General features: G+C 35.8%; 2 protein-coding genes across 5 annotated transcripts in view; one reads left to right on the top strand and one right to left on the bottom strand.

Annotated features, from left to right (window-relative positions):
* LOC125679852 (trafficking kinesin-binding protein 1-like) overlaps positions 1–258 on the bottom strand; it is a 34,920-nt gene extending 34,662 nt beyond the window's left edge. Inside the window, exon 1 of the mRNA XM_048919308.2 lies at positions 246–258. Coding sequence (XP_048775265.2) covers positions 246–258 — 13 coding nt within the window. The remainder of the gene's footprint in view (positions 1–245) is intronic.
* An 11,988-nt stretch (positions 259–12,246) lies between these two features.
* Positions 12,247–12,500, top strand: part of LOC125679017 (neurobeachin-like protein 1) — an 84,977-nt gene continuing 84,723 nt past the window's right edge. For 2 of the 4 annotated variants that reach the window (XM_056153692.1, XM_048917889.2), the window contains exon 1: positions 12,259–12,396. In XM_056153692.1, the coding sequence (XP_056009667.1) occupies positions 12,337–12,396 (60 nt within the window). In that variant the 5' untranslated portion in view covers positions 12,259–12,336. Of the gene's footprint in view, positions 12,397–12,500 lie in introns of all 4 variants that reach the window. The other 2 variants (XM_048917887.2, XM_048917888.2) reach the window with 2 other exon arrangements.

The following is a 12,500-nucleotide window of genomic DNA, read 5'->3' as shown; positions in this document are numbered from 1 at the left end:
GGAAATACAGTTTAGTGACTCACACTATGACACACATTCAAAACAAAGTTATCAAAATTTATGAATATTTATCAGTTCATATTTATAACTAAACTAAGAGGTCTTGTGACCAGTGTATGCTCTTTTCCTAGATAAATAGCAAACAATCTTTGTTCAGCATCTTTACTGTCACAATATCATATCAATAATTACTTGATTTCAATAGAAATAATCTAATATATATTTTTCATTTGTTTTTCACTTACCCTTGTCCGCCATGACACTGTGAAATTACCCTAGGCGTAAAAGAAAAACAATATCATTGGTTGTAGTCCTGAAAATTTACCAATCAAAATCAGTGTAAGAAACAGGAAATATTTGGCTGGCGGATCAAGGATAGCCTACGTGACGTTCATGATATAATCATGTTGAGGTTTTGGGTCCACGCGTTCGTTTGGGGGAGGGTTGTTTCACGGGCACATGACGTTTTGACCCCCACCCCCTTTTAATGTTCAAAATCAAACTAGTAATTAATATTAATTTCGTGGAATTTACTATGATACATATATTATATGTCCATAAAATTTTGTATCCTATGATTAATTAATTAATTGACAAATAATTAATTTTAGTGAACTTGTATGGAAAAGGAGTTCATATACTTACATATTTATGTTACATACATGTGTTATTAGTTTGAACTGTATTTATTTCAAGAAACAATATATAACCAAAAGTATATATCATTAAATTTTTTTAGTGCAAGTCCAACCCTCGGATGAGTGCTATGCGCTGGTGTGGCAGAAATACAAAATGTCGCAGGTTTGGCATTCTTTTTTGCATGTGTGTCGTGATAATGTCCCTGTCAACCGTAGGTTTTTTAATTTCCATCGTGTGCACTGCCTTCCGAGGGCCATTGTAGAGAAAGATTTTACATCTATCTATCAATCAATCTATCTATCTATCTATCTATCTATCTATCTATCTATCTATCTATCTATCATATATCTATCTATCTATCTATCTATCTATCTATCTATCTATCTATCTATCTCTATCCCTCCATCTATCTATCTCTATCTAATCTCTCTCTCTCTCTCTCTCGCTCTCTCTCTCTCTCTCTCTCTCTCTCTCTCTCTCTCTCTCTCTCTCTCTCTCATACATGTAGGTTAAGAACAATAACTTTTTTAAAAGGCGACTTTTCACCATTCGTAAATCACAATATAAACTCTGAATGGATTATGATTTAAATTAACAGCTGTTAACAGAAGAAATTAAATCCATGCAATTAATTCATTCCATTTTTTTTAGCCCCCCCCCCCCCCCCCCGCCCCCTCCCTTTTTTTAATCTATCGCTGATATTTATAAACGTCTTTAGAATTAACCAGGTAGCTTTCTCTGTGAAAGTTCGTTTGATTGATTTTGTTGACATCAATCTGTGGTCTATAGTTGAATTATAAATTTCCTTACAGTCGAATATCCTGGTGTTGAATTTAATTGTGCATTATGAAATAAAATTTCTCAGTTCATCGATCTTAACGTACGGATACACACCTATCTGTCAAATGTCAACCCTCTGTCGTAAACATTCAATGGGAGATCTGTGGTGTATAGACTTTAACATAATCTGATTAAAATAAATAAAATTAGCTCCTCATCTGCTTCTTCTCTCTCTCTCTCTCTCTCTCTCTCTCTCTCTCTCTCTCTCTCTCTGTGTGTGTGTGTGTGTGTGTGTAAAAGAGAAAAAGACTGAAAGAAAGTACTAAAACTCTCTCTCTCATAAAGACTAAACTTTCTCTCTCTCTCTCTCTCTCTCTCTCTCTCTCTCTATATATATATATATATATATATATATATATATTGAAAGAAAGGCCTCTCTCTCTCTCTCTCTCTCTCTCTCTCTCTCTCTCTCTCTCTCATAAATACTTTAAAAGAGAGAAAGACTGATAGAAATATATCAAACTCTCTCTCATAAAGGTAGATTTGCTCGTGTTTTTTCTTTTCCTTTTTTTTTTTTTTTTTAAGTTTGCTTTGTTCTAAAAATATAATAAAATAGGGATTTTAGCAAGTCCACCATGTAGAAACTGAAGAGAAAGAAAGAATCTCTTTTCTCTCTCTCCTCTCTCTCCCTCCCTCTCTCTCTCTCTCTCTCTCTCTCTCTCTCTCTCTCTCTCTCTCTCTCTCTCTCTCTCTCTCCGACCGAGAACAAGTTGTTCATTAACATGACGAGTTCATACTTGTCATGTCTGTGTATGTATGTAACATATAAATTATTTATCATACTAATTGCGAGATCGTACAAGTAGCTTAAGTAAATTTACACATTGATTGCGAAATGGTGCGCATGTAGCTTAAGTAAGTTTACATATTTCATTGCAAACAAATATCCCCGTACGATACATCATAGACATATTTGAAGACATGCATTTGCTCTGGTTATTGCAGGGGTGGGGGTGGATGTGTTATGCATCTGGGTGTGTTATATATATATATAAAGCACTAAATAATCACAACTAGGTACTGAAAATTTTCGCCCCAGCCCGGTGCGTAAGTCCACTCGGCCAAGGGAAGTCGTTGTGGCCGAGTGGACTACGTACTGGTTTGACAATCTTGCTAGGCGGTGGGTGCCGTACGTCTCTGGTTCGACCCCGGGCTGGGGCGAAAATTTTCAGTACCTAGTTGTGATTATTTAGTGCTTTATGTATTAATTAATTGATTATCACATGTATCGTTTAGGTCCTATAGGGGTAAACGTAAGGTTGGGTGTTATAATTGTTTGTTTGTGCTTTATATATATATATATATATATATATATATATATACGTCACACATTCATTATTTAAGCACATATATACTGTAGATCCCCCCCCCCCCCCCCCCCACGCTATCCCGTGAATTTCACGTCATTTTCTTCTTTATTGAAAACAGAGGGAATTCCAAACATGCTTACTCTCAGTAGATCTAAAAGACATGTTATACACCCCCTCTCCAGGGGCGGATCTAGGAATTCTGGTAGGGGGGCGTGGAATTTTTTCCAGAGGCAGGGGGCCCACGGAAGCTCCTGAAATTTAGTGATTTTAAGAGTAAAATTTAACCATATAACTAGCCTTCATAGGTGAAGTTACATCCCCTCTTACAAACAGAAACACACTACTCAAACGAGGCAAAATTTATCATCAGTAAAAAAAATTCTGGTCAAACTCATCTGCTCGTCATTGAGCTGTGATTTGAGTTCATCTATTGGTATTTCTTGGATTTGAATCCCCCAACACACAACCCTTAAATTCATCACATGTTAAACCTCTTGTCTCAACAGATGTTTCTCGTTTTTGAAATAAGAAGTATAGATTTGTTTAAAATCATAATAGCCAATAAGAAACTGATGCATGAATTTGGGGAGAGAGAGAGAGGGGGGGGGGGGGCTGCAAACAATTAAACCAAGGGATATATATACACAATTCTCAAGAAACGCATACCCGGGTACTAGTATTTCCATTGGAAAAAAAAATATAATCAACTCGGAATCTCCAAGTAATACAGTTATTCATTTATGTGTGTGCAATATTAGAGCAAGATATAATGCTTATTTATACCTATATCCCCGAGTACCCAAACTCCGTCACACAATATCAGTAAGCGGGAAACACGCTGCAATACTCTCTGGATTATTTTTTTGATTTGTTTCTTGTTTGCTACACTGAACTTGAACATTGTTTTAAATACAGTACTATTAACAAAAAGTCCACTTATTGGGCTTATATAACACCACTGAATAGAACGTGTATCACATTCGTGTGTATTAGGGACCGGTCAATTTGATATTTATTGGGGGGTTGGGACCGGTGCATTCCATATTTCCATTTCTAAAATCCCTATGTCCTATCTTCTAAGAATACAAAAAAGTTGCTGTCCCATATTAGAGGTGTAATAAAAAGGTGTGTCCTTTCTAATAAATAAATACATGTATATATGTATGATTAAACAACAATTTTACTTCATTTTAAAAATCTCTGGAGTTCTTCATAATTATCACTTAAAATTTTGTCTCCTCATTGTTATATATATCAGCTGAAGGATTCAAGCTCCTGAGTAACTTTTGTTTATACTTTGTCATGTTTGTTCGGTAATTTGTCTGGTGAAGTTACAAATTTCACTATTTTCATCTTTTCATTATTGTTTTGTTGTTGTTTTAAAAATTGTTGTTTAAAGTGCTACATTTGCATATTTTTTAATTACTGTTTTACAGAATTTCTGTCGCATGTACTTACAAGTATTTTTCACATCTCAGTATTCTCTATGAAAGGTGAAGATAACGAACAGTAATCAATCTCATAACTCCTATAAACGGACCCCTGGTTATACCAGAGGTGGGATCAGGTGTCTGTGAGGAGTAATCATCCCCTGTCGACCGGTCACACCCGGCGTGAGCTCTATATCTTGATCAGGTAAACGGAATTACCCGTAATCAAGAACGGCCTAACAATCGGTATGAAACAAGTCAGACAGCATTTGACCTAATGGTAGGTTGTATTGGCAAACTATCAAATTATTAAAGATGTGTTTAGACTTTAGTTAAATTCTGGTCTGTATCCTTCAAGTTATGACCAACATGATACACTATTTATAATTTCCATGATTGAAATCCATACTCCATGTAAAACTTAGATGTAATTTTTGCGATTTCATTCACAGCTGAATAGTTCTTTTATGATTTTGAATTACATGTTTTAATATTAAAATTTTTCAACGGTTCAGTATTTTAAAGTCGACCTATACACGGCCTACGTCACAATCAAATGTAAATGCGGAACCACGCGTCCGTTTTCCGAAATGTTGTTTTTCAAAGATATAAGTTTGATTTCTTACATGGCGATATTATGATTGTCCGATATTAATTCCTTCCAAGGCGTTCTTATCAGCTGCGGTCAAATTTTGTACAATGTATTTTTAAAAAAAAAAAGGGGGGGCTAAAGATGATTCAAGCTTTAGATAAAAATCGGTTGGAGAACAGACAACATTTTGGCAGATGAGGGCGTCCGTGAGATACATTGACTATTCATGTATGTAAAAGTTTTACAATGATCCATGTTCAACATATGGAATTACGCGGGCATCAGAAAGTTGGAGAGACGGATGGGAAAGGGGGACCAATTCATATTTCCACCAGCATCATAATAATAATATTTCTTTTGTGAGGATCCGGGTTAAAGTAGGTCCTCAGTACCCCATGCTTGTCGCAAGAGGCGACTAAATGGGACGGTCCTTCGGATGAGACCGCAAAAACAGGGGCCCCGTGTATATATATTTATGGTATCACAGAGTTCGGACCCAAAACGGGCTTAGCCCCTGTGGGCCTAAGTTTTGCAGCCCTTCACCGGCAATGGTAACGTCTCCATATGAGTAAAAAATTCTCGAGCATAATAATTGCTAATTCAAAACTAAGCAGCTGTTGAATCCAAATTATCATGAACAAATACATGGTAAGCTTGTGTAAAAATAAAAATTCACATTTCGCTGCTCCAGTGACCACAGATGTCGTAGTTATGTTCGCTGCTCCAATGTTGCAGGTATTGACGCAAGCTTCAACGAACGGCGCAAGCTTCAAAGAACGGCTGCAAATAATTTGTTTTATTTCACCGACCGTCATAAATTTGTCATTTTTTCCTCATCCCCTCTCCTGTTTTTCAAAATTATTGGGGCGGCATCTGTATAATGCGATTACAGTGTAGTTCCTTATTGAGATTGCATCTACATAGATCGTCGTAAGTGGTGTACATGTACGTATATCCAATTTATGTACATACAAATGATTCCATGATAAAAGATAGAACACACATTACACACATGCATTAATCATAATAGCAAAACTATCAAAATTCAGTTTGTTACTTTCGTTTTACATTCACATTGTGAATGCCATCTTCTAGAATGATTTGTTTTCAGATAAAATGTCAAATCTAATTGCAAACCACACGTATCTATAATACTTTATGGCATGTCAAACGTTGCAATATTTGATCTTTTCCATTTGTATTGTATAATTTTCCATTTGTATTCTATATTTTCCATTTGCATTGTATAATTTTTCATTTGCATTGTATAAATTCCATTTGTATTGTATAATTTTCCATTTATATTCTATATTTTCCATTTGTATTGTATAATTTTCCATTTGTATTCTATATTTTCCATTTGTATTATATAATTTTTTCGTTTGTATTGTATAATTTCCATTTGCATTGCAAAATCTTTCATTTGTATTGCATACGAGGGATTGTTTATTTTGATTTGTTACGAAGGATTTCATTAGTTTAGGTCCCACTTATATTTAGCCGTCACCAGCTGCAGGTGACGTACCACAAATAGACTTACTATGCTACGTGTACGCTCACAGTGGCGTAGCAGTGGGTGTTCTTTAACGTGCCAACGCCTGTCGCAACACGGGGTGTCTGCTTTTAAGGTCACATTATTCGAAAGATCCGTGATTCTCACTTTTAAATAGCAATGCGTATGGGAAAGTATTAGCTATATTTACGTCTAAGGTTTGATGCAGCAATGACACGAGTAGAACTCGAACATGCGACTTCACGGTTACGAACCAAAGGGTATATCACTTAACTACCGCGATCGGTTCCATATAAGGACTAGTTGAACATACATGTAGCTAGCAATGAGAAATCTTGCGCCGGGACACCCCTCCCCCCTTTTTCCCCTTCACAAATATGATATTTTGTATAGAGATGTCGAAAAAAGCATGCATGCACGTTTTATTTTGTCAGAACGCACTTGTTTCAGGGGACTTCAGGGACGGATCAAGGAATTGCGGTTACGGGGGCGCCACTTTATGAGACAGGGGGTCTGGGGGCCGCCTTAAGGCGGCCCCCAGTGGGTCCAGGACGAAGCCCTGGTGGGGGTCCAGGGGGCGAAGCCCCCGGAAGCTCATGGATTTTACAGATTTTATAGAGCTTGAAATATGTCATTTTTAATACAGTGAAATTCGTAAAACGACGCAAATTTTAAGGGTTTGTGGAAAAATTAAGTTCTCTCAATAAAGTAATTCAAGAAATCAAGAGATTTTGTTATTTATTTCTCCGGGAATGGGAGAAATTATTGCTTCTTTTATCGTTTAATACATTTTTCTAAACAAGATACCAAGATTTACCTTAAATTTGAAAATTTTAGGGGGGGGGGGGGGCGCCCCCCTTAAATCCGCCACTGACTTCGCCCTCTCCCTGCACCCCTCCCCCCCCCCCTCCCTCCACCAAGGCTTTGCACTGGACCACACTAGGGATCTTAAGGCAGTCCCCAGACATCCAGCAGTTTACTGCGTTCAGAATTATCTAGATCAGCTAGTGGTTAAATAGGAGACTAGTTTGAATATGCTGATCTCATTAGACGCATAAAAGCGATAAATTAATGGGGGGGGGGGGGGGGGGGTGTTACACCATTACACTTAGCGTAAATACGGTACATTCCTGCGAAACGTGGCTCCTGAACTTTACCTCTTCAACATCTTGCGTAGTACCAAATTCAATAAACGATAACTTAAAAATCAAACTCGATGTGAACAATTGGTGGGGTCCCCCGAATCTACTCAATTCTGACTAAATAAAAATGTGCATGCTTTTCTGGACAGTTCTATTTTTTATTTTTTAATGATGGGGGGGGGGGGATTCGCCATTACTAGAGCTAGCTACGTATTTTTAAAAATAACTAGTCCTGCATGGACCTGGTCGCGGTAGCTCAGTGATATATCGCTTGGTTTGTGGGCGGGAGGTCGTGAGTTCGAGAACCGCTTCTGCCATTGCCGCATCAAACCAAGACAGTGATTGCTCCTTTGCCAAACACTCGGCATTTAAAAGTAAGAATCACGGGTTTTTCCGTAATGACCTTAAAAACAGATATTCCGTATCGCTGCACAGGCGTTGGCACGATAAAGAACCGTCATTGCTACGGCCCTGTGTGCTAAGCACGTCTACATTTGTGCACAGGCACTCGACGTTTTAAATATCTATAATAAAAAAAAATTGTCTTCCTGTAAACATAATATTGTCAATATATTAGTTTACAGGAAGACACTTTTTTTTTATTATAGATATTTAAAACGTCGAGTGCCTGTGCATTTGTGGTATATCAGTGACGTTAACTAATGAAATCCTTCGTAACAAATCAAAATAAACATTTCCTGGATACAATACAAATATGCAATGCAAATGGAAAATATAGAATACAAATGGAAAATTATACAATACAAATGAAAAAATATAGAATACAAATGGAAAATTATACAATACAAATGGGAAATTATACAATACAAATGGAAATTATACAATGCAAATGAAAAATTATACAATGCAAATGGAACATATAGAATACAAATGGAAAATTATACAATACAAATGGAAAAGATCAAATATTGCAACGTTTGACATGCCATAAATACTTATAGTTTAACATAGTTCAAATTATTATCCGATGTTGTAAATATACTCAAATTTCACATGTCGTATGAAAATATGATTATGTATAATTCAAGATTTGGGGGGGGGGGTAGTACTTGTTATAGAGCTTATAGCTTTTAAAATGATGCGTCAACATATGATTTTCTTACGCAAATCCCTTTTCTGAGATAATAATCTGTAAATTAGAAACAATTTATTCAAGGTTTAGTCCATAAAAATTGGAGGAAAAGACCAATATTGACATCAAATGGCATTTTCAACAGTATTTCTTTTAACATGTGTGGGCTCACAAAGTGTACAGGATGAAAATAATTATTCAAATTTTTTAAAATAAATGATTACATATCATTAAATAATGGGTATATAGTCTATGTTGCTTATTACAGCCCATTTGTTTTGGAAAAATAATAATTATTAAGAAAAATAAGAAGGAGGAATACATTTTCATTAATGCTGATTATATGTGGATGGGGTACTTACTTTTGAGAAGCAATAACAATGAAATTAGCATGTTGACATATTTATTTTTCAATGTTTATCTATTACTGGAATATATATCTATCTTATAAAGGCAATTTTTTCATGATTGAGTCCATTTAAGGCAGAGTATAGGTCTACCTTAATCCAAATTGTCTCTAGTATATTCAACTTGAGACATGAAATAAAGCATGCATACAATTCAATATTATTGTTTGTAAGATAGTTGAATTAAAAGTTTAAAATACTTTATAATATTTTTTGTTCATTGATACATTTGCCAAAAAAATATAGCTGTCCTATCAGTGTTGAAAATAAAAAGTTGGAGTCCTATCAGTATGTAAGGCAAAATAAATGTGTGTCCTATTGTATTTTGCACCGGTCCCAACTCCCCATTAAATATCGTCCAACTAACCCAACTCCGTCACCAGGATCCTCTACAGTATGGCAACATTTTCTTTGTCCCTGTTTCTCAAACTTGTAAACGGAGAAAACAATATTTTTTAATATAATGTGTTTTTATTTACATATAATAATGTCGCGCTTACATTATCTCTGACGTGTAGTGCATCAGGGCAAACCTAAACGAAAATTTAAATAGTTTAGCCACGTTATTAAACATGGTATATCATCTTTAACCCTTGACATAGACCTTCATAAAAGTGTCTGTCAGGTGAAACGAGCATGTTGTCGCTGCGACGCAGGAATCGATGTGATAGCGCATGAAAGGGAAAATGCTTACTGATTTCACATAAAGTATGATAGGTATAATGGGTTACATATTAATTTATTGTTATTTGTTTTTGACATATTCTTGAATTGACTATTAGGCCTATAACTTATCGGCATTTCATTGTAGACTTTCAGCATGGAAAAAAACTGACGTCACATGCAATCACATTCGTTTACAAACTGCGCAGGGTTTCCCGAAAGGACTTTATGTATTTTGACATTCACCTTTTAGAATCAATTATTATTGATATGATTTGATTTTCCCTCTTTTTATAGTACGCACTGATTTGTAACCTAAACTTTGAAAATTGGGGGGTGGGGGTGCGACCCCCTACGCCCCCTCTAAATCCGCGCCAGTGCTCCCTCATAAAGACATTAAAGAAGAAAAATACTAAAAGATCTCTCTTATAAAGTCTTTAAAAGAGAAAAAGACTGAAAGAAAGATATCAAACTCTCTTTCAGGAAAAGTGTTGGTTCCCCTAGCTACCTACTTGTAACCAGTTATTACAGTATTAGTAAGAGACCCATGGGCCACATCGCTCACTTGAGCCACCTCCGCTCTGCCGTTGTTCAAAATCAACACCAAAGTATAGCCATGTCTTGTCACAAAGAATCTATATACAAAATATGCAAGCATTACCTTAAATACTTTAGGAGATATTCAATAGGTCAGTTTTTAAAAGTAGGTCAAACTCCAAGGCCAAAAGATCAAACATCATTGTACCACAATGCCATAAAAATGTCATAAAGAATCTCTATACAAAATATGAGAGCCCTACCTAATATGTTCCTGATATACTTTATAGGTTATGTTTTCTTAAAGGTAGGTCAAACTCAGAATTCAAGGTCACAAGATCAAAGGGCATGATATTAAATGAACTGTTTTGTCATAAGAAATTTATATACAAGATACGAAAGTTCTACATTAGATAGTTAAGACATATTGAATAGGTAAGATTTTATAAAAATTAGATCAAACTTCCAGGTCAAGGTCACAAGATCAAACACCATTAAATCACATGAAAAGTCTTGCCGTAAGGAATGTATAATATACAAAATATGAAAGCCCTAGTTCAAGAGATTCCCACTATGTATTCGTATATAAAACTTCGATCCTCTATTGTGGTCCCCCCACCCTACCCCTGGGGGCCATGATTATTACAAACTTGAATTTGCAATATGTCAGGAAGTTTCCATGTAAATTCCCTTTACCCAAGGGGGGGGGGGGGGGGGGGGGGGGGGAGAAGAAGTCAGGTCTGGCCCCTATTTCTGAAGACGTTAATTTTCCATTATACCTTTACATGCCAAGTTATTTATTTTTACATGTATAGTATGATATATTGTGTGATTGCCCCCCCCCCCCCCCCCCCAACACACACACTTTTCTATCTATAGTGGTATCGAATGGTAATAATGCAAAATTGAACCGATGAAGTGCACGAAGGACACCCACCCCCCTTTTAAGATTCTGATATATGGGATTTAAAAAATGCTCTTTGTTTGGATTTTGCTTGCAACACCTCTCCTCCGATTTAGGATTTTGAAGTTTGGGCGAAATAAAACTTTTGTTTGTTTTTTTAAAATTTATATAGTAATTTTTTCATTTCGTTGCAAAGAATTTATAGAGACACAATGTTGTGGTGTGAATTCAACGTCCCCGTCTGTTCCCTCCTCTTGAAACTTAACGATGTTACGTGTCGTGTGCTAATGATAGGGAATATATAATTCTTGTTTTTTCGTTGGTTTCCAAATTAGCATGGTTATGTAATAATTCACGCAACGTATTTTTTTTTTATTAATAAAAACAATAGGTCGAAATTTACGTTCATTCTACACGAAAGGGTAGTTAGATACGCACAGATCAGAAATTCATGGGAAGACAGCACGCAGTATTTAAAAAGTCAGCCACTTAGTCACCATTCGAGAAAGTGTGTCAAAATTACCAGAGATGGGCAAGTCCAGGAATTATAAAAGTTGGGGGTGGGGGTGGGTGGGTCTAGGGGTCGCCTTAAGGCACCCAGTGGGTCCTGAATGTTATAAATTTTATAGGGATAGAAATATGTAGTTATTCTTAATATTTTCTGTCGTTTTTAATGACGTGAAATTAGTAAATTGACACAAAGTTTAAGGTTTTTATTGAGGGAGGGGTGTGTGTTAAAATATAAGTTTTCCCAATAAAGGTAACTATAAATCAAAAGATCATGTCGTTTATCTTTTCTAAGAATAAAAAAAGTAAATGTTTCTTTTATCGTTTATCTTTCATTCTTTTTGTTTCATTTCATATGTATTGAATATACTATCAAAATTTAGCATTAATGTAGACAACCTTTCGGTAACTATTTTGAAGTAGTTTTTTAAACTCATCAAAATCAATCATTCTTCTATAAAATGTTATATCACATTTGCACTATATACAGTAAATACATATACAGTATAATATTTTAAAATATTTTTTTTAACTCTGAAATGTTCCCCAAGTATATTACCTCTCCACTTTATTTTGAAATTACCCCTAAGACTTAAATGATCGCCAATGAAAACAACTGAAACAAACCACTGATTCCCTTGAGCCAATCGAGAAGCATTTAACAAAGACGATAAACACCTGTGACACAAGAAGCCGGAAGCTGTTAATGTGATGATGAGACGAAGGGATAACACGAGCTGTATCCTCCTATTTTAAATCATGGCCGAACTGACACCGTCTGAAAACTTGTTTCAGATATGGATGAGGTTCTCCTCAAAGGTGAAGTACCTGTGCTATCTGGTTAATTGTCGTTTTGCATCATATCTCCAAAAATAGGCATGCACAACAATCTACACACACTCTGAGTATATGGGGGTGTCCAG

Source organism: Ostrea edulis, chromosome 2 (genome assembly GCF_947568905.1).
Source record: "Ostrea edulis chromosome 2, xbOstEdul1.1, whole genome shotgun sequence".
NCBI classification, from domain to species: Eukaryota; Metazoa; Mollusca; class Bivalvia; order Ostreida; family Ostreidae; genus Ostrea; species Ostrea edulis.
This window is presented reverse-complemented; position numbering and strand designations above follow the sequence as displayed.